This window comes from Lynx rufus, unplaced genomic scaffold (genome assembly GCF_022079265.1).
Source record: "Lynx rufus isolate CCGP_SWC_20201006 ecotype Redwood Valley unplaced genomic scaffold, mLynRuf1.p SCAF_2, whole genome shotgun sequence".
Taxonomy (NCBI): Eukaryota; Metazoa; Chordata; class Mammalia; order Carnivora; family Felidae; genus Lynx; species Lynx rufus.
Window position 1 is genome coordinate 217,023,016 of NW_025814834.1, and position 21,573 is coordinate 217,044,588.

The 21,573-nt window shown below is 59.9% G+C and overlaps 1 protein-coding gene across 4 annotated transcripts; it reads right to left on the minus strand.

Annotated features, from left to right (window-relative positions):
* Positions 1-6,254: 6,254 nt before the first annotated feature.
* Positions 6,255-21,130, minus strand: SLC45A1 (solute carrier family 45 member 1). Of its 4 annotated transcripts, none has more exons than XM_047085922.1 (8): positions 20,719-21,130; positions 20,039-20,131; positions 19,355-19,579; positions 15,420-16,159; positions 12,767-12,920; positions 10,267-10,443; positions 8,963-9,168; positions 6,255-6,521 (listed from the first exon to the last, which is right to left on the minus strand). In XM_047085922.1, the coding sequence occupies exons 1-8, from the start codon at positions 21,113-21,115 to the stop codon at positions 6,255-6,257; spliced, it is 2,259 nt and encodes a 752-aa protein (XP_046941878.1). In that variant the 5' UTR covers positions 21,116-21,130. The 4 variants fall into 4 exon arrangements, with proteins under 4 accessions (XP_046941878.1, XP_046941879.1, XP_046941881.1 ...); XM_047085923.1 differs by having other exon boundaries at positions 12,734-12,920; positions 20,719-21,115; XM_047085925.1 differs by lacking the exon at positions 20,039-20,131 and having other exon boundaries at positions 20,719-21,115.
* Between the last annotated feature and the right edge of the window lie 443 nt (positions 21,131-21,573).

The window sequence follows — 21,573 nt, forward strand, 5'->3', positions numbered from 1 at the left end:
GGAAGGGGGAAGCAGCTGGAACCCAGGTGCCTTCCCTGCTGGTCTTTTATCCGCTGTATTTTACGAAAATACATTTCGTAGACCTGAATTTATGAATACCAATTTCAAGTAGGTTAAACGATCAGACTTGCGTGTCTGTGAACGGATGTGTGGATGTGTGCTGCAGAAAGGACCCTCATCAGAGCTGCACAGGTTGTAGTAGTTTCTCCGGTGTGGACAGCTGTGGCCACTGTCCCCACCCTGCCACGCACCCTTTCCGAGGCAGGGGGCCTGTGTCAGTGGATCCACGTGAAGGAGAAAGGGCCCGCCGTCCGGCCACTGTGCCCCTGGCCATGCCCTCGTCACTAGCTACGCTCCTCAGATGGGTTGGCGCTGGGGCGCCCCTCTCTCTGCCCGTGGGTCCCTGCGAGTGGATCTTCAGCCTGGCCGTGGTGGCTCAGCAGCCCCTCCCGTCCTGCTCCCAACCTGCTGCAAACTAAGGAAGTGATACTTTGCAGGGCTGGGCGCATGGTCGCTGTATCGATAAATGTCTCTGGTGAGCACAGGTGAACGGGGTGCCCCGCGTGGGCACCACCTGTGTAAGATGGAGGTCGCTTGTCTGTAGGGTGAGGATGCACAACAGAGAGATGAGCAGTGACCTCCCGCGTACACGTGGAGGTGACCCTCGAGTACCAGGAACGCGGAGCTGGACAGTTGTGAGTGCAGACGGCCGACGGGTGAGGGTCAGGGCCGGAGTGCTGTGTGGAAGCTCAAGAGACGTTTGGGGACGCCCCTCGCCGGTCTCCGGAGACCACGCGGTGAGACCCTGAGCACCTGAGTGGGATCTGGCACCGACACAGAGCAGCTATCACCCTTGGCCTCTCCTGGCCAACCCGGTCGGCTCCGAACTCAAGACCTGTGGAACCCGGGCAGGACCAGTTACACCCGACACGCGGGGTCAAGCTGACAGGCCCCGGGGCCAGTGGAGGTGTCTGTCCGGCCCTCGACCCCCGAGCAGATCCTTCCCGCCGGCCTGTGGAGACACCAAGGGGACGCTGGCCTCCCCGCCCCCTCCCGGGGAAAATCAGACGAGCTTGCTTGGGGGAGGCGGGCCACAGCGTTGGCCGTGCAGCTGGATTCCTCAGGCTGAGGACAAAGCGAGCCTCTGGAGTCCTGGGGCTCCTGTGGAAGGCAGGGCCCGGCAGGAGTTGGGCCGTCGGAGCTGCAGGTGCAATCGTGGCCGAAGCCCGTGGCTCAGGAGCGCATGCTTTACCGTGGGGCGCGTGAACCCTCACTGGCTTCTTTGTCCTGCATTTTTGGCCCTTGGAGGTCTCCGTATCCGAGGGCTCCTTCCCCTGGGTCCTCACTGGGTTCCCAGCTGCCCTGGGGCGCTCTGGCAGCTTGAGTCCTGGGCCCCGGTGCTCTCACCCAAGGCAGCTGCTCCGGTAGCTGCGTTTGCCAGGAACAGCTTCCGAGTCGTAACTGTTTCCTTTTGGCACATCGGGGACCCAGGCTGCGGAAGCTGTGCCTGTGTCCCCCCCACCCCAACCCGGCTCCCCTTACCTCGGGCGCCTCGTTACCGGACCGGGTCCCAGTGGGTGGAAGGCACTTGCTTTGCAAACCTTTGCTGACTGAATCACCAGGGCCCCCTTGCAGAGGGAGACTCCGTGGTGCACACTGTCCAGATGCGCTGTGGAGCGGTTGGTGGAGGTGAGGTGCCCTTGGGCCCCCTCCGAGGAGCTGGTCGCTACTGTGGCACCTGAAGTGGCCCCCTTTCTCCCTCAAGCCGCTCTCAACCCCGCCTCCCCCTGACCAGCTGTGCCTGCTCTGGGACATCACAGCCCCTCCGGCTCCGGCCCTGGGATTCAGTTGGGGAGGGGGCACCCGCTGGTGGCCTCTGGGGAACCCCTAGGGTGTGGGCACTCAATGTAGTGACTTAATTAAAGATGGGACTTTAAGGCACGTCTTAGAAGACGCTTTCAACCTCATGAGGACAAGCTGTTTAAGGGCTGGTGTCTTCTACGTGCCTGGCCACCACATGTCACTCCCAGGTCCCCTCTGCTCCCCTTCTTTGCACGGGCTCAGCTACACGGCTGGGCCACGGAATAATAGATTCGAAACTCGGTCCTCGCTGCCACTCCCGGTCCTGACCGCCAGGTGGCGCTGTCTGTAAAGCCCTGACGCCGCTCATCCGCTGCTTTGGCTGCAGGGACCTGTCGAGGTCCCCGGCCCTGCGATGATGGGGAGAGATGTGTAGGAATGATGTCGAGTATTTTGGAAAAGAACAGACGTTTCCTGGAGTCCGGCAGCCAGGCTGGTGGGTCAGAGGTGAAGGGGCGGGGTGTTCTGGGCAAAGGGTCACCGGAAGAGGTCCCAGGAGCAGGGGCAAGATCTGGGGGCCAAGGGCCAGCATGGATGTTACGATGGGAGGACAGGAGCCGCTTCTCTTGTTCTCAGCCACAGTCCCCACGCTGGGTGTTCAGTAAACACTGAGTGGCGATCACCCCGTGGGACGTCCCCAGCAGTGACGACTTCTGGCACGGTGGCCTCAGTAGCCCCCTAAAGAGTCCCCCTGAGCTGCCGCTGCCCCGAGGGTCCCGTGCCCCAAATGTGCCCCGTCTCTGGACGTCTCCTCTCCTCCCGAGTCTTCCAGGAAGAGGGTCCTCCGCTGCCCTCCGACCTCACAGCCAGGACGGGGGCACGGCACGCACCTGCAGACCCCGTAAACACGACCGGGGGGCAGGAAGGAGCGGAGCGCCTCACCGCACCGCGGGGCCTGGCAGTTGTCAGTTCTGGCACATTCCAGGGAAGCCACCTCCGTTCCCTCGAGACTTGTGGCCCGGTGTGATGGGTGGCGGGGCTGCTGCCTCACCCAGTCCCCGTATCCCAGACCAGGGTCTAGCAGCCTGGGAAGGCAGACACCAGACGGGGGAGGCTGTGGTTTCGTGACTGGCCCCTGGGCCCGCGGGCAGAGGCGGTGTGTTCATTCCCAAGCAGCAGCAAGCGACGAGAGTCGACGGCTCAGGTTTGCTGGCGAAGTCAGGAGTGTCTGGGCCTCAGCGGCTCGGACAGGGTCCGTCTCATCGCCGGCCCACAGAGCCAAGGCTTCCTCGCCCTTTCCTCTTACAGCCAGGCCGAGACAGGCTGGGGGAAGGGACCGCGGCGGCCCAACACTCGCTCCAGAAACATCAAGCGGCGTGAGGCCGGAGTCCGAGGCCCCTGGTACCAGGGTGGGACCCTGTGTGACCTGGGCCAGGCAGTTAGTGTGCTTGTGTCGGGGTCCAGGTCGGTCTGCGAGACGGAGCGGAACCAGCCCCTGCCCCTCACTGGGGGGGGGGGCGGGGGGGCGATGAAGCCAGAAGACTGAAGAAGCCGCCGAGCTCGCCACACGGCCTGGGCAGGACTCCGGGGCTCGTGAGCAGTGGCCACTGTCCTCGCCGTCCTCACGGCTCCTTTTCGAAGCGAAGAGAGCGATCCTCTGAGATGTGGAAACCCAGTGGGCGTGGCTCTCAGCGGGTCCGGGGCCTCCTCGAGGTTTGGATCCTGTGGCCGCTCCCACTGCCATCTGCTGGGAACAGACCCCAAGGTCAAGGGCAGCGATTCGGGTGCTGGCCTCAGGGCGGCCTGTGCTCTGTGCCGCCCACGGACGGGGGGCAGATTCCCACGTGTAAGAGCAAACCTCTGTTTACTTCGAAAGTTCTAGGAAGAAGGCCCGAGGCCCGGCCAGCCAGGAGTGGGAGGGGAGCCTCTCTGCTTCTCACTCACAGATGTGACCATTCGGGACAAAACCAGCCCAGACCGCAGGACAGCCAACCGAAACCACCTATTTTTAAAAATCTAAAGGTCTTGTAAGCAATATAAACGTGGGGGAGGAGGAGTCTGGAGTCTCAGGAAAAGCATGGGACTAACAGGAGGCCCAAAGGAATTGTGTGACTTAGAAAAGTCACCCGGGGACGCCAGCGGGGCTCAGTCGGTTGAGCGTCCGGCTTCGGCTCAGGTCACGATCTCACGGTTTGTGAGTTCGAGCCCCGCGTCGGGCTCTGTGCTGACGGCTCAGCCTGGAGCCTGCTTCGGATTCTCTCTCCCTCTCTCTCTGCCCCTCCCCTGTTTGTGCTCTGTCTCTCAAAAAATAAATGCAAAGAAAAAGAAGAAGAAAAGAAAAGTTACCCAAATTCTGTCTGCTTCACCTACACACTGAACAGGGAGGATGAGACCTACCTCACTTAGCTTGTAACTACCAAGGCTAAAATGGCATGTCATGAAGGCACAGAGAGAGGACTCGCTGATTCCAACCAGGGTGGGCTGCACAGAGGAGGTGGCGTTTTAGACGGAGCTAAGTCGACTCAGAAATTGATGGGCAGCGAAGAGGTAGAAAGACTTCACCTGCGGGGAGAGCGTGGGCACAGGCACAGAGGACCCCTGTGGTGGAGAGGGTTCTGGGGCCGCAGCACGGGAGGCTGGAGCCGGACGGAGGCGATGGGCTTGGGAAGACGGTCAGGGCCCAGGTGGGGCATGAGGAGTTTAGAGCTGGTTGCTGAGGCTCTGGGAAGCCAGAGGCAAGGGATACACTCGGGCATGTTTCTGGCTCCCCCAGCTACAGGGTGGAGGTTGGGCGGGGAGGGTAGACTGGAGACAAGGAAGCAGGCAGAGATCCTGGGCCAGAACTGGGGCCACGGAGAGGAAGGGCCCGGGCTTCTGGGACCCAGAGGAGCCTCCTCAACTCCAGGGGGCAACAAACAGGGCACTGAGGGAGGCCTGGGGGAGCCCATGGCCCTCATGGGGAGGTGGGGAAGGCGGCCCGCAGAAGGCTGGGGGTTTCACGCCTACTGTCCCTGCCTCGTCGGAAAGAGGATGGGACACGTCAGCTGCCGGTAAACCCCAGACCCTCCTTGGCTGCCGGCGACGGCCCCAGGACCCCGTTGCTTTGGGGGGACTTGTGGTCCGTGTCTCCTGTGTCCCCCAAACACAGGGAGCGTGCAGTGAGGGTGCAGGGGGGGGCCAGGCCCAGTTCTGGGGCAGCGGGCCGGTACAGCAGGGACTGGCCACGGCCCCCCCCTCCCCCGTCCCGGCGCACACAGCTAGCGCTCACGGCCTGGGGAGAAGAGCCCACCCGGCTGCGAAGGGAAGGGGCCCCGGCCGCAGCTCGGGGCGTCGCGTGGTGGAGTGACGGAAGCCACGTGGCGAAGGACCTCGACACTCACGAGAAGACAGATGCGTCCAGGTCCATCGGCTGCAAGACGGTGGGTGCAGGTGAACGCGTCGAGTCGGGGGCGTCTGCCGCTGCACCTTCCCGGGCCTCCCGCCTCACCCGGCATTTTACGGCCCGAGCGCTTTGGAGCCTACGGTCCCTCGAACGCATCAAGCAAGCTCCCACCTCGGATGTCGGATACCTTCCCCTCTTCTCCGGGGCGCTGCCCCCGTGGCATCGCCAGAGAGAACGGCCCCCTCTCCCTAGCTCGGCCCGCTCCCCGACCCCGTCACCCCGCCCTCCTACCCTGCTTGCCTTCTCCACAGCACTCACCGCGATCCTGGGGCACAGACCGCAGTGTACGGTCTGCTTCTCTTCCCACATCAGCTCCGTGAGGGCGGAGACTCGCTCACAGCTGGCCCCCAGCACCTACCACTGCCTGAACACCCAGGGCACTCGATGGGCATCTGTAGGGTGGACGGATGGACGGATGGGCGGGCGGGTGGGAGAATGAATGAACGAGTGAATGAACATGAGGCCTTCTGACCCGAAAGCGTCTGTCCACTCCGACTCCACTCTGGGACGCAACGTAGTTAGATCAGGCTCTTTGCGCCTCAGCACTACTGGCATGGGGGGCTGGAAAATTCTTCGTTGTGGGGGCTGTCCTGTGCCCCGTAGGGTGTTTGGGGCATCCCTGGACAGTGGCACCCACCTGGGCGGTGACAACAAAAAGACCTCGAGACAATGTTTGCGGGGGGGCGGGGGGCCTGCCAAACCGCGGCCAGCTGAGAACCAGTTACGCCTTTACTGTCCGTGAGCGACTCTCACAGCTCCCTCCCCCAGAGTCCCCATGGAGAGTAGCCCGTCCCCCCCCCCCCCCCGCCCCGGGCGACCTCTCCACCCCTGGGAGAGCCACAACTAGAAACTGTAGGCGTTCCTGCTGCCATTTATTGTTTTGTCACATATTTACATTCCGCAGGAAACCTGTCCCGCGTCCGTCCACCAAGGCCTTTCGGTTCCTCGCTGGCCGGACTGCTCCAGACCCCCGGGCGCAGGCTTGAGGCCAAAGCCGGGGGCTCGGGGGGTGTCAGACGTTCAGCAGGAGGGGCCGGTGCTCCTCCTCGGTGGCGTCGCTGGGAGGGATTTCGTAAATGACAAACAGGGAGGAGTACAAGCAGCCCAGGAAGGACACCAGGCTAGAGAAATACATGACCCCGTTGGTGCTGCCCACGGCCGAGGTCAGCGGCCCCAGCACCAGGGACACCAGGATCTGGGCCAGGAAGTACTGGCAGCTCAGCAGGGAGATGTCCACGCCCATGCCCCGCCTGGTGCCGTCCGCACCGGACCCTGCAAACTGATCCAGAAGGAGAAACACGTCAGCGGGCCACCTGGACAGCAAGGGGACCTCAGCCCCACGTTTCCTGCAGGCCCAGGGGACCCAGCGGGCTCACATTTTCCAGCGCCGACGTGCGCAGGGAGTTCAGCCAAGAGTTTAATAATATTTGTGTTCAGAGAGATGACGGCAACGAAAAGAATCCGTGACTAACAGGAGTGGAAGGGCCGTGTTCCCACAGGCCCGGGCGGCACAGAGGCTCCCTCTGGCTTGGGGATCTGGCCTTCCCCGGCCTCTCCCCGGAGAGACGGGCACTCCACGTCCCGGCCCGGCCCTCTCCCCAGCCTCTGGCCGCCACGATGCCTACGCCACGCTCGGAAACACCCTCTCACGGTCGCCGTGCCTGGTCCTTTGGCCCGGCGCTCGGAGGCCCCGTGGCCTCCACGGTGGGCACGTCTCCCTGCCTCCCACCCGTGCCCCCCCTCCCCCGCCCCGGTGCGGGAGGGGGGGGGGAAGCGCGCTCCTTGAGCGGGTCTGCAAGGGTGACGGTGGGAGGGGACAGGGTGGGTCCCCCCGCTGCTCCCCCAGCACAGGCCACCCTCACCCACTGAGGGCAGATGATGCCACCCCCACAGACCACCGTGCGTGCACCGCCGGGGGGGGGGGGGGGCGGGGCCAGCGTGCCGGGCCCGCCTCCAGACGCGGCCGTGGTTGCCTCTGGGATATTGCTAAGCCCCCTTCCCGGGCAAGGCTGTGTCCTCGAGGGGCTGTGGAGGGGCCCCTCGTGTGTCCTGGGGAAACTGGCTCCCCGTGGCTACACACGGTTGGCAAGGCCACCGTGGTGGGGAGGTCACGGGTTAGCCCCGAACCTGCAACGGAGCAGAGACTGACAGGACTGTGAGCATCTAGGAGACCCTAGAGCCAGAGTCCCAAGGCTTTGAGCAGCGCGAGGGTGGCCCGAGGCTCTGGGCGTCCCTTGCCACCGGGTGGGGCAGCCTGGCGCCGGCCCATCTGCCTTCCCAGTCAGGGGGTCTCCCTCCCCTCTTGGTCCCTTGGGTGCCGTTGGTGCCGGCTGTGGCGGCTCTGCAGGTGCCGGCTGGATGTTCGGGTCGTGCACGGGGCTCACTCTCCAGCCGTCACAGCCTCAGCCCTGCCCTGGGGGAGAGTGCAGACGGGCCACTGCCTGTCCGCCTAGCTGGGAGTCCAGCTGCTGGCGGAGAAGGGGCTGGGAGGGGCCACCGCGGCTACCACCCAGAGGCCCCGGGTCTGGCCCCTTGTAGTGCCTGGGTCTCTGGGCCTATTGGACTTCTCACAAAAAATACTGTGCTCAGAGCCAGCCCCCACTGAGTTCATCAGAGACTCCAAACTCCTCACAACAACTCAGGATGCCTCCTGGGCAGGGCCTGGGGGAGGCGGCAGAGGCCCTGAATGAAAAGGGGGTGCGAAGAAACCCAGGTATCAAGGTGATCTTTTAATGCAGCATTTTAAAATCTCGAAGTTACCGCAAAAAAATCTTGGATGGGAGCATTGTCGGCCATAAGAAGGAGTGACGGACACACTGACAGGCCACGCACCTTGAGAACCTGATGCTGAGTGACAGAAGCCAGACACAGAGGCCCCGTGTGCGTGATTTCGTTTACATGAAACGTCCCGGACAGGCAAGTGCACAGGGGCACAAAGTCGACTCGTGGTCGTGGGGGCGGGGGGGGGGGGTGTGCAGTGGAAAGAAGGGGGATGGCTAATGGGTGTAGGGTTTCTCTCGGGGGCGACGAAAATGTTCTGAATCGATTGTGGTGACAGTTGCACAGCTCCGTGGGTACATGGTATGCCTGAAAGGGGCGGACTGTAGTGTGCGGTGTGTTCTAGCTCAGTAAGGCTGTTAAAGGAAAATCCATGCTGAACACAACATCAACATTTTATACAAAGGCAGGGCTCGGCTTCCTTCTTTATCCTTCTGCCTCAGACTCCACCGTGGCTCGGCACGGTGCCGCCACTTACCTGGTCTCTGCTTAAAGTCCTGCTACCGCGTTCAGTGCGGGGTTTCGGCACCAATTCCCGTCTTTCAAAATACCGCATTCTCCTATCATTGACCTTGATCACTGAGTTTTGTGTGTCCAAGGCGAGCCCCTGCTTGCCTCACCTGAGGCCCCGGGCGAACGGGTGACCCCGAAGCCTGACACTGGAGGACGCAAAGGGGCGGGCCTCCCCTTCCTCTCTCCCCGCCGCCCAAGTACCGCCACGAACGGGGCGGCTACGCGCTCAGGTCTGTGCCCTCTGCTGCCGGCCACTTGACATTCTCAATGTGTGAACAGGCCCCTCGCTTTCATGGTGTAGCTGCTCTCAGGCTCATTTCTCGGGGTGTTCAGGGGGTTTCTCCAAGAAGCTGGGGGGTGGGGAGGGTGTGGAGGCCAGGCCCAGGCCGGCCTTTTCAGGACCCGAAGCAGAAAAATGGAAGCACTTACCTTTTTGTTCTGGTAGTAATCGCACAGAAGCGAGTAGGGCAGGGTGCACAGAGTGGAAAATAAAATCCCGTAGGTTATGCAGAGCGACAGGACCACGTACAGGTTCCTGGACAGGGTGGCGAGCCCGGTCCCCAGGCCAAAGGCCAGGTAGGCAATGAAGTACAGTGTGCGGATGCTGAGGTATTCTTCTAGCTTCTCGAGAATAGCTGCGGGCCAGAAAGGAGGGTGAGCAGGGGCACCGGCCGGTGGTCCCGGGGACTCCGCTTCTCTGGGCCACCTGCCCCCGGCTGGCCCTCCGGCTGGCAGGCAGCTTGCCCCAGGCCAGAAAGCCCGCGTGGGGGGCCGAGGGTATCAACAGGGTGGTCTCGAGCCCCCCAGCGCTGCTGCAGGGACAGAGGTCTTGGGCCGAAGCCCCACGGGGGCCCGGGGTGGGGGACGGGGAAGTAAAACCATTCTGGGGACGAGCCCGGCCGGCGGCCCGCCTGGCACCGCCTAGAGCTAAGAATGGTTTTTGTATTTGCAAATGGTTTTAAAAACAATCAAAAGGAGACAGATATTTTGTGACACGTAAAAATCACATGAAATTCCAATTCCCGTGAGCGCAAAGGAAGTTTTACCGGATCTCCGCCGTGAACACTGGTGAGACAGAAACATCTCGTCTGAGGCGGCTCCGAGCCACAGGGGCGGAGCCCAGGGGCTCCCCAGGGGCCACGTGGCCCGCGAGGCTGACCTCGCCCACCATCTGGGCCTTGACGGAACACGTGGGCCCACGTGGGCCGACGCTGAGATGGAATTTGCCCAGGCCCCCCGCTGGGACGGTACCCGGCACCCTGCAGGGACCCAACCTGGCTTCCTACGTCCCCTGTGTCCACCAACGCGAGCCTCGGGGTCATCTCGGCCTCTGGCCTCGGCTCTCCCCACCTGCCCTCCGTTCTCTCCTGCCTCTCCCCTCCCTCTGGACCGGTCGCCCCGAGACTCCACGTGGGAAGGGTGGGGGCGGCAGACAGCACGCCCGTCTGGGGGCGACGTCGATGTTGGGGCCTGGCCCCCACTCTGCCCTCGCTTGCGGGCCTGGCCTGTCCGCCCGCTGGCTTCCTCGGGTCTCGGTGGACACCCGGGCCCTGCCCCGCCGCCCAGCCGACCCCGACGGCTGTTCCACGACTGTGTCCCCCACACCCGGAAGCCACGCCTGTGGCTGCAAAGGCACCACCCTCCCTCCACTCGGCGTACAACCCCGCTAAAGCCATAACTCCCATGGGGGGCCCCCCACCCCGCTTCCCCCCCCCCCCCCGGGTGGCGGGTACCTGAGTAGAAGGCGGCGCTGAAGGCGTAAATGCACATCCCCCAGCAGCCCATGGTGACGCCGCTGTTGTATTTCTGATATTGTTCCGACGTGTGCGGGGCTTTGGGGTCTCCCTGAAACACCACCTCACCCATGAAGTCCGTGTAGAAGAGCAGCATTCCCTCGAACGACAGCCACCCTGGGAGGAGGGAGGGGCTCGTGACCACCGTCCCGGACGCTGGCGTGGCCCCGTCTTTCCCCAACGGGGTTTTACTGATCGTCAAAGGAACACAGGGCCTTCGTCGCTTGGAAACTTAAAGAAGAAATTACCTATAGCCTTGCCACCCAGAGGTCACTTGACCTCTGTTAAGATTTTATAAGTTCCCTTCTAGCCTTTTTGAAAGCAAATACGCATCCTTATAAAAACACAAGCTCTGGGGAGCCCGGGTGGCTCAGTCGGTTGAGCGTCTGGCTTCGGCTCAGGTCATGATCTCGCGGTTCATGGGATCGAGCCCCGCGTCGGGCTCTGTGCTGACAGCTGGGAGCCTAGAACCTGCTCGGGATTCTGTGTCTCCCTCTCTCTCTGCCCCTCCCCTGCTCACACTCTGTCTCTCTGTCTCTCTCTCAAAAATAAACATTAAAAAAATTTTAATTATTAAAAAAAACACAGCTCTGTTGCTTGAAAGATGCTAGTCTGTTCTTTCTCTAAACATTATTGCCACAAGGAAAGCGAGTCGCTCACTCCCTCTAAATGGGGGCGCCTGGGTGGCGCAGTCGGTTAAGCGTCCGACTTCAGCCAGGTCACGATCTCGCGGTCCGTGAGTTCGAGCCCCGCGTCAGGCTCTGGGCTGATGGCTCGGAGCCTGGAGCCTGTTTCCGATTCTGTGTCTCCCTCTCTCTCTGCCCCTCCCCCATTCATGCTCTGTCTCTCTCTCTGTCCCAAAAATAAATAAACGCTGAAAAAAAAAATTAAAAAAAAAAAATAAATGCCTCATCCTGTTCCCCACTCGCCTCTCTGCAAGGGAGACAAGAAAATGCCTGTGGAACCACAGCCACAGGCACGCGAGGGGGAGCATTTCACTGAGAGAAACGCGTCAGGAAGCGCAAATGTCAATACGGGCCCACTATCGCCGAGGAGACTGAGGGCTCCTTCAGTTTCACCTTCAGTAGCACAAGGGGGGTGGCATTTATTGGACCTCTTGAACCCCAATAATTATCATGCACAACTTCCTATGCTATTAAAATTCTTCAATAGCCCCATTTTAATGGCAGCAAAATACCGCACAAGGCGGACACGCCATTAATACATTTAACCCCTCTCCTCTCCTATTGTTCGTTTATACTTCCCGCACTCCCTGCCCCTGCTTCCCAGCTTCTGGCCGTTATAAATCATGCTGTAATTAATACCCGGAACATAGATTATTTTTTTCTCAAGGAGACTTCATGCCCAGCACGGAGCCCAACGCAGGGCTCCAACCCACAACCCTGAGATCAAGACCTGGGCTGAGATCAAGAGTCAGACGCTTAACCAACCGAGTCACCCAGGTGCCCCTGGAACATACATTCTTGATAAAATTTCTGATGATGTTCTTGCAAAGAATACCAAGCAGGGCCACTGGGATAAAGGTTATGGGCATTCTCAACATTCTTGGCTGTTGCCGGGGCGCCTGGGTGGCTCAGTCGGTGAAGCGTCCGACTTCGGCTCAGGTTATGATCTCACGGTTCGTGGGTTCGAGCCCCTTGTTGGGCTCTGTGCTGACAGCTCGGAGCCTGGAGCCTGCTTCCGATTCTGTGTCTCCCTCTCTCTCTGCCCCTCCCCCACTCGGGTTCTGTCTGTCTCTCTCTCTCTTTCTCAAAAATAAACATTAAAAAAAAAGATTCTTGCCTGATGCCAAATTGCCTTCTAGAAAGTCATCCTGATTTATGGCCCACGATGTTTGAGAGCCTGGAGCATCTCAAATGCTTAATCAGCCTCAGAGGTTCAACGGCCCTACAGCAAGGAGGTACCACATGGAATGAGGTGAGAGCCAGGGCTTTTTCCGTGGCGATCGGAATGCCAAGGCCGGTGGGTTCAAGGCCGGTGCCGGGCACAGGCAGGCATGTGTGAGTGTCGGCACGCATGTCCATCCCGGCTCTGAGAGCAGGACAGCAGTGAGGCTCAAACGGGCTTAAGACACAAGTCCCTCCAGTGGTACCACTTCACTGTGAATTGTCCCAGGAGCTTTTGGTAACGAGAATCCGGGCTCCGTGGAGACCCTGCGTCCCGCTCGGGGGAAGGGGTGTGCCTCGATTCGGGCCTACCTGGCCCTTCCTGGAGAAAAGCCCCCTCGGGCAGCCCCACGCCACGTCCTGCCCTTGGTGGTGTCTCAGGAGTCCTGAACTCATGGGAGATGACCCCCAGCCCGGGACGTGGCTCTCTGGGAGGCCGGCGGGGGAGGGAGCGGCCCGGGTCAGAGGGCCGCGTCCCCGCCGCAGAGCGAGGCGGGGACACGGAGGCACCGGGAGGTTTGCCAAGAGCTCACCCAGGAAGTGGTTGACGCAGAGATTGCGAAGCGCCTTGGGCATGTTGCAGATGGTGACGCACAGGTGCCTCATGGACAGAGGCTGCCCCGACGGCTCGCTGGAGCCCGCCAGCTCGCTCTCGTACTTGACGCCGTTCAGTAAAATATTTGCCACCTGTGGAGGAAGCCACACAAACCTCCTCAACGGAGCAGCAAGTCGCGGCCGCCACGCCGAGGCGCGGATGTCGCCGAGACGAGAAAGTGAACGAGAGACACACGCGCGGGGGCCGCGAAGGTCCGCCTTCCCGGGCGGGGCCAGCCGAGCTCCGAGCGCCGCCCTGAACGACAGGGCCCACAGCAGGTCATCTCTTCTGGGACGTGGCACAGCTGGGAACAGAGCCCCGTGTCGGGCGTGCCCCCGCCTAGGCCCCAGGGCGGGAGATCCGTGCCACGGAGCGCGAGGGAACACCCCGTCGGACGTGAAACACACTTGAAATACAAGAAATATGGGTCAGTTCAAATCCAGATGGTACAGAAGTCCCTTCTCTTCCGCAACAGCGGGGGCTAGAAGACTTCGTGCCCGGTGACCGGGGAATCTGTTTAAAACTCTCTATCCACACGGAGGCCAAGTGAGCAGGTGCAGGGAGCGGACACGCTTACCTCGGCCCTCGGGGGGCGGGGTGGGGGTGGTCTAGATTTCTCTCTGGGGCCCGGGAGCACCGCTCCCCCCGGCAAACGTCAAATGCGCTCGCTGATCCGGTTTGCGAAGTCCTCCTGGGACGAGAAGGTGTCAACGCCACGGTCGCCCTACCTGGGCCGCTGGTGTAGACACCAGCCGGGTGACCTAACGGTTGTGTGAGCAGCGAGGGGCGGGAAGAGACGCACCACCATGCCCCCCCCCCCCGCCTCCGGGCGGGACCTCGTGCTGCGGTCAGCTCCCGGACATTCCAAGTGGCGATGCCAAGGAGGCCAACAGCCCATGGCACCGGCTCCCCGGGCAGCCATGCCCACTGAGCTTGTCACCCGTTTCTGCCGGAGGAAGACCACTCACATCACACTCGTGCCCGCTTGAGGCTGGGTGTGTTTATATTTAGCTCAGGATTCTTCCTCTCCTCGAAGAGCTGACTCACAAATTGTACTACACCGAGCACGGAAATAGAAGGGACTCAAGTGAGATTTTCAACCATAACTAAAGAGCTGTATCTAGAAGGCAGTTTGAATTTTTTTGTTTTGGAACAGCATAGGCTGGTCGGGGATCGACAAAAGTTCTGACCGATTGCTCCGATGTCATCAATGAACGAAGAGAACGCCCTTGACCTGAGCGATTAGAGAAATCTCTCTCTTCTGACAAGAAGGGGATGTCCTGACCCTCTAGTGACTTCGGGTTCTTCAAACCTTTCCCAGATCTGGACCCTGGAGATGTGCTCGGTGCTGCCCACGGGGGAGCCTCGAGACCTCCCCTCAAGGAGGCCACGCACCTGCCCGGCACCCTGCCTCGGGGCGAGAGGACGGTCGCCCTTACGAGACGATGGAGACCCACGAAGACTAAGCCCTAGCGCCCCGGAGAAAAGCAGACCAGACCCACAGGCGCACTCGAGGATGGAACAACGAAGAGAAAAGGAACGGCCGCCTCGACACGTGTCTCTGGTCCGCCTCCCCCTGAGTCAGGGAGCCCGTCGGTCCTCCCAGGCGCACAGAGGGGCCGCCTGGCCGGGGGACAGCCCCGTGTGGGTGCACTTCACGGGGACACGCAGCCCTGCCGTCGGGCAGACACGTCAGCAGGCCACGCTTCCGAGCCACCCGGCCTTCAGGACGGCCCGCCTCCCGCGCGCCTATGCGGGCTGAACACGGTTGTACGGGGCTCCTGCCCGGGCAACTCCGAGTTCTTACTGACATTCTCGCTCACCCTTGGCACAGTCGGGCCGCGGAACTATTACGGGTCCTGCAACTGACGAAATACCTTCCTGTTATTTCAAGCAGCCTCCTCAAGACAACGGAGTCCGACGGCGGTTAAAATCCCGCCTTATCAGCCGGTGGCCCTGCAGCCGATCCGACGTGTACTAAGTACAACACAAACAGCCTTCCGGAAGGTTCTCGGCCTGCACAGACCCTGCCGTGCGCTGCCTTTTAGAATGCAGAGTCCTGAGAGCTTCTGGGGCGGCCGGCGGAGGCCGGACGCCGGGAGAGGGACGCGGGGAGGGCCCGGAAACGCGTGCCAGGTTTTCCGTTCGGTGTCCACCTTTGTGGGAGACGCGGGCAGCAGGTTCGCGCCACCAAGGTGGGGGGTGGGTGTGGGGGGGGGAGCAGGAGGGGCTGCAAATGCAGATGCTTGCAACAGGCTCGCTGCAGCCTCGTCCTGGCCTGGGTGGCCTTCGGGCAAACGTGGCCGCATCTCAAAGGAGTGTCCCTTTAATGGTGGCCCATGTATTAAGCCATCGATGGGCCCGTGACAGACACCCTGAACTCCCTCGTGGGGGGGAGGGCGGTCTCTTCACCGACGCGTGGGGCTTGTCTATTTAGATCCGCAGACCTTCTGATCCCCCCCAGCAGGGAGGGCTCCGGATGTCTTTCCAGAGCGACAACCCCTCTCCATCTAACTGGGGGCTGGGGGGCGGTGGACAACACACAGTGACAACACACGCTGACCCGTGGTCCCCCTCACCCTGACTTTTACCTGCTGACTGAAGGTCACGTTCCTCCTCCGGCTGGTTTCGGGGCCGCCTCCTCCGGCCGCATCCGGGATGGCCAGGGTCTGGGGTCTCTTCAGGATCCCGGCCGATCGCGGTTTGGGGGCGTCCAGGGAGCCCACCCTCAGCACGTCCCCGTCGGGGCCGGCGGCCAGCGCCACCTCCCGCCTGTCCCCGAGGCCGCGGTCCTGGCGGTAGAAGCCGTCGGGGGCCCGGGGGAAGCTGAGGCTAATGGCCTGTGGCGGGGCGCTGCTGGGGATGGCCAGGTAGTTGTCGTGGCCGCCCGTGAAGCAGTCGATGAGCACGCTGTCGATGTTGGAGGTGGCGAAGGACGAGGCGAACTCGTTGATGCCGGTCAAGGAGCCGTCCCTGCTGGTGAAGCTGCCGTACTTGGGCGTCAGGGGGCTGAGCGGGGAGATGGGGCTGGAGAAGCTGGCGTACAGGCTGGTGGCCGGGTGGCAGGGGAGGGGCTCGCCGGCCCCCTCCTCGCACAGCATGGGCGGGGAGGGCGGCAGGGGGAGGCTGGGGCTCTTCATGGTGGCCTTCTTCTCGCCGGGGGGCCTCAGGGGTCTCTCGGGGATGCTGACCAGTGTGAGGACGGTGGTGATGCTCAGGGTGACCGCGGTGAAGATGTAAATGACCCTCAGCTGCCCGCCCAGGGCTCTCCCGAAGCTGGTTTTGTCCCAGTGGATGCCCCCGACCACGTACCCGAATCCTCCTCCGAGGCCTGCAGAGAAAAGCGGGGTTAGGTCCCCGGGGCAGGGAAGGCCCTCAACGGTCACGGTTCCAGACCATCATTCTGGAAGAGTAAGGACCGTGGTTCTTACTCAGGTTGCTTACTCAAGTGTGTGTGTGTGTGTGTGTGTGTGTGTGTGGCGGGGGAGGGGGGACCACGTGGCCACCCTGTGTCTTGCTCGCCCGATGCCAGCATCCTCATACACGGCCACCATTAAGAGTCACCCCTAATGGTGACCGAGGACGGCCACCCTGGTGACTAGCTCTCCGGGTCAGCGGGCCACCGGGACACAACGGGGCTGCGGGAATCCGGTCCTTTCCTCTGCTCCCGCTTGCTGTATCCCAAGGCCTCCGGGAACAGGTAAAGGGCAAACTGATTTGTGCAGCACAACGTTAAAATGCAGGCAATGCCGCGTTGCAGCCGGCCCCCGGCACGACATATACTCACCTCCAGAAAGTGCTGCTCCCCCTACCCCCCAGCTCCCCCCCACGTCCCAGCGCCCCCCCACCCCAGGCCCCTTCGCCGCTACACTGTGGGTCTCGTGTGTTATCTGGAGCCCGTCTACTGGTTGGGAGGCGAGTCTGTTTACTTCTGCCGCTGAAGAGGAACCTGCTTCCCCGCAGCGTGTGGGCTCTCTGGCTGCCCTCCGCTTTGGGGGCAAGCAGCCACTGTTAAATAGTAACTCTTTTTTAAAAAAAAAATTATTGGGGCGCCTGGGTGGCTCAGTCGGTTGAGCGTCCGACTTCAGCCAGGTCACGATCTCGCGGTCCATGAGTTCGAGCCCCGCGTCGGGCTCTGGGCTGACGGCTCGGAGCCTGGAGCCTGCTTCCGATTCTGTGTCTCCCTCTCTCTCTGCCCCTCCCCCGTTCATGCTCTGTCTCTCTCTGTCTCAAACATAAATAAACGTTAAAAAAAATTTTTTTTAAATAAAAAAAATTATTAATTTTTCAGAGAGAGCAGGGGAGGGGCAGACAGAGACAGGGACAGGGGATCCGAAGCGGGCTCTGCGCTGACAGCTCAGAGCCTGGAGCCTGCTTCTGATTCTGCCTCCCCCAGTCGCGTTCTGTCTGTCTCTCTCTCTCAAAAATAAATAAACATTAAAAAGAAATAAAAAGAAAAAAAGAAACACAGAGAAGGAACTATTAAAAAACTGGACAAAGGACTCGCATGTCTATTTAATGTCTGTTTCTCCAAAGAAGACATACAGATGGCCAATAAGCACATGGAAGGACGCTCAACTTCACGAGCGTTTAGGGGAATGCAGATCAAAACACAACGAGATTCCACTTTGCACCCATCAGGATGGGTCGTATCAGAAAAAAAAAGAAAAGAAAAGAAAAGAAAAAAAACAGAACATGACAAGGGCTGGCCGGGAGATGTGGTGACATCGGAGCCTTTGTGCTTTGCTGGTAGGAGGCAAAATGATACAGCTGCCACGGGGCACAGTGTGGAGGTTCCTCAAGAAATTTAAAAGAGAAATACCGTAAGATCCAGTAATTCTACTTCCGGGTTCATACCCCAAAGAATCGAAAGCAGGGTCTTGGAGAGTTATCTGCACACCCGTGTTCGTGGCAGCAGTATTCACAGCAGCTGAAACGTGGAAGCTACCCCTGTGTCCATCAACGGGTGAGCGGATAAGCGAGATACGTACGATCTGTACGCACAACGGGATGTTATTCAGCCTGAAGCGGGAAGGAAATTCTGACACCCGCTACGACATGGATGGACATTACCAGAAGTGAGATAAGCTCAAACCCCGCACTGGTCCTGCCGAGACCCCTCCAGAAGTTCCCTGGACCCACAGCCACACGGGTGTATGAACAGAGTCCGGCAGTGGCATTTTCTAGAAGAAGCGACAGAGGCCCGGACAGCCTGAGCCGTCTGCCCCCGTGTCGCACAACAAACAGGAGGACACCGATTCAGGCCTCCCGCCCCTCCGTCCGGGTCCCGCACGACCCCGTCTTGTCACGTCTTTCCCTTGACGTTGACAAACACCTTCCACCTCTATTTTAAGTGGGATTGTCTTAGTCCGTTTGATGTTGTAACAGGATACAGGTTTTATATTGAGAAAGCTGGGAGTACTGATTTGTATGGGATAGTTTGATAACCAAAGAGCACCCTGAATTCTCTTACTGCTCTGCGGTGAATTCTCTGGAAGTTTTCACCTGCCCCGTCGCTGAGCCCATTGGTGATAACCCTCAAAGCAACAACTTTGAGTGGCTGGACCCACCAAGGTCCCAGCTGAGGCTGAACAAGGCGAAACTCCGCCTTCTTATTTCAACCCTCAGGTGTGAACAACCGACCTTTTTGTTGTCTAGATGGTGCCATCATTTTGCAGGGTTTTTTGCTCTGTTTTGTGTGTGTGTGTGTGTGTGTGTGTGTGAGAGAGAGAGAGAGAGAGAGATGTCACCATTTAAAATGGCCCCCACGTGTAGCGTTGATGTACTGCTGTCTCTTGTTGGTAAGTTCGAGAAAGCTGTGATGGGTCTTATGAAGAAGTGTGTGAGATGAGCCTTGTTCAGGGACATGTTACAGGGCTGTCGGCCATGGGCTCCATGGCACTGAATCTGTGATATACATTCCAAGGGTGTCTTTAAATAGAAACACATAAAACAAGTTTAGGTATTGATTGGTTGACGAAAATGTGACCAAAGGTTCACAGGGAGCTAACCCTGTACTTTTCCTTGGGGCAGTGACTCAGTACTGGCTAATTCAGGCTTCATGGCGACTCTGTAGAATGTAACTACTCGAACGATGAGAATAAACTATACATAAGGCTATATACACAGATAGTTACGTACACACATTTATAGCTATATCTATAGTTCATATACGTATGCGCATGTATCAGCATTATATATTATTACTAAAATATATCATTTGAGATATATATTTTCTTCTTTTTAAGTATATTTTATTTTATTTTTGAGAGAGAGAGAGAGAGGGAGTGGGGGAGGGCCAGAGAGAGAAGGAGGGGGAGAATCCCAAGCGGGCTCCGCGCTGTCAGCATAGAACCCGACGCGGATTCGAACCCACGAACCGTGAGATCGTGACCGGAGCCGAAACCAAGAGTCGGCCTCGTAACCCACTGGGCCCCCAGGCGCCTCTGAGACATAGTCAGTCACCTCAGTGGTCATCTGTATGTGCGAGTTCAGCCCCCCGTGCCCCCGCGCTGTGGACACCTACCCGCCAGGAGGGCGTGGATGTTGAGGCCGCGGTCCTGGTCGGCGGGGCCGCACACGTCCATCATGTAGGCGTGGCTGGGGTTGTCTGCCGAGTCCGCACTGAAGTCCACCAGCACGACCCCGCACACCGTGAGCAGGAGGCCCCACTTGTGGTTGTCAGCCGAGTCGGCCAGCGCCGCGCCCAGGTCCCTGCCGTTGAGCAGGAGCGAGAGGCCCAGCAGCGCCCCTGCGGACAGAGAACCGACGTGACCGGAGGAAACGCGGAGCAGCCCGGGGCTCGAGTCGAGCATCTTTAGGGCCCCGGAGAATTCCTCTGTAATCAAACTTCAAGCGGAGCCCATCGGAAAAGTCACCCGCAGACTCACCATATATATATATATATATATATATACTTTTTTTTTCGGCTTGGGTCGGGGTTTTTTATTTTGTCAAGCAGAGCAGGAACGACATACACGTTATTAACTCACTCTTAAAAAATCAAAGTGATGTATTCTCACAGTGACCTCGGGCCAGGCTAGGGGTGCGCCCTGCCCCCACACCCGAGAAATGATCTGTATATCCCTGCTTCGGTCACCAATGGTCTAGGTTTTGCTAAGAGGAAGCAGTTGGGGCCTTTTTTCCTTTCCTTTCTTTTTTCTTTCTTTTTTTTTTTTTTCCACTTTATTTCAATTCCAAAACGACAGACCTATAGCCAGGACAAGAATGAAAGGGCGTCTCCTTCCAAACCTTGAGGTACATCGGTCACTCCAAGCACCCAACAGTGGCTGCAGTAGGAATCCTGAAACAGAGCAGGCCAGTGGTCATTGCGGGGGTCCCCACGGCACCCTGGGCTGGACAGTGAGGGAGACTCATCACACCCCTCAAACACCTGCACCCCTGCGTCCCGGGGCAGCAAAAGAACAGACGATAAAACTCGGAGTACACAGCCCTAAGCTTGGAAAACAAAAGACAGAGTCTTGGGAAAGCTCAGCTTCCCCCCCCACATTTTCTAGTCAGGCCCCCCCTAAGGCCCTAAGCAGCCATGACCTTCCTTGGGAATCCAAGGAATTCCAGGACCTCCCAGCCCCAAACCACAGGAAGCTTTATCGCTTGGATCCTCCAATGACAGCTCCGTGTAAGATGGTGGGAATCCTCGGGGTCTGCGAAATTCCTGTTCTGGAGTCTGGTTTCGACAGAGTCCCTTAAAATATGGGGTGTGACGACGACCATACCTGTGTTTTCCCACAGCCCCAAACTAACGAGTGGAACTTAACTCTCGTTCCTCCCTTGGCCCCTGGGGCCCCTCTAGCTGCTTCGACTCGGGCTTCCGGAAGCTTCCAGAGGTTTCCGGAGGCCATCCGCCATCGGGGCTGAGCTGGGGCTCACCGAGGATGGGGCTGATGAACCACACCAGACTGTAGAGCTGGTCGGGCAAGCCCATCTGTAGGAGCACGGGGGTCACATACGCTGTCTCCATGGCATAGCTGAACTCGATGCCGAAGAGAATACAGCCATTGAAAAGCAGCTCCCGGAAGGACCGCTGAGGGTGCAGGTCCCCAAAGTCCACCAGCTCGATGGGACATGGGGTGTTGGGGGGCGGGGGCGGGGAGGGACGAATGTACTTCCTCCTCTTGGGGTGTCGTTTGAAGTTGTTGGCTCGGTGGCTGATGTGCCGGGTCACGGACCCCGTGTAGCCGGAGATCTGAGACCTCCAGAAGTCCTGAGGAGCCAAAGTGGGGAGCAGAGCCTCTCCCGGAGGGGTGCCGCTCGCCGGGGGGATCATCGTAGGGGGGGCCGGTGCGAGTGCCTGCGGGGAAAGCCCGTTTGGGGGCGACGGTGACTCACCAGGACCTCCACCACGAGAGCTGATTTTTCCAGGTGGATCCCTCCCACCACCGCCCCCCCCCCAAGCTGGCACCTGCTCGTCCTTCTCATTTGAGAACGGATGAGTTCACGGTGCAGAACCCTTAGAGTCAAACGCTGTGCCCCCCAAAGTAGAGCCTACTGCTTGTGGGTGATGTCACCGGGCCTCAGTTTTGAGTCAGTGCAGCTCCTACTCAGGAGACCAAAGCTGACGCTGTCCCCCTGCCCAGAGGGAGGACCCCAGCCCTCAGGTCCCTGCGCTGAAGTTCAAGGGGACCGACCCCGCCCCCTTGGCTCCACGAGGAGGAGTGGAAGCAGCCAGGCTATTTTAGGACCTGCAGCCCATTCTGGGAACTATTTTTGCCTTTCCCTGCAGGT

Bases quoted from the DNA above. Each gene is read 5' to 3' on its own strand.
- SLC45A1 (XM_047085923.1), bottom strand. From the start codon at position 21,115: ATGATCCCCCCGGCGAGCGGCACCCCTCCGGGAGAGGCTCTGCTCCCC. The intron at 12,921-15,419 runs GTAAAAGTCAGG...CTTCCTCCACAG, and splicing joins ACGTGACCTTCAGTCAGCAG to GTGGCAAATATTTTACTGAA. The intron at 6,522-8,962 runs GTAAGTGCTTCC...CTTCTGGATCAG, and splicing joins ATTACTACCAGAACAAAAAG to TTTGCAGGGTCCGGTGCGGA.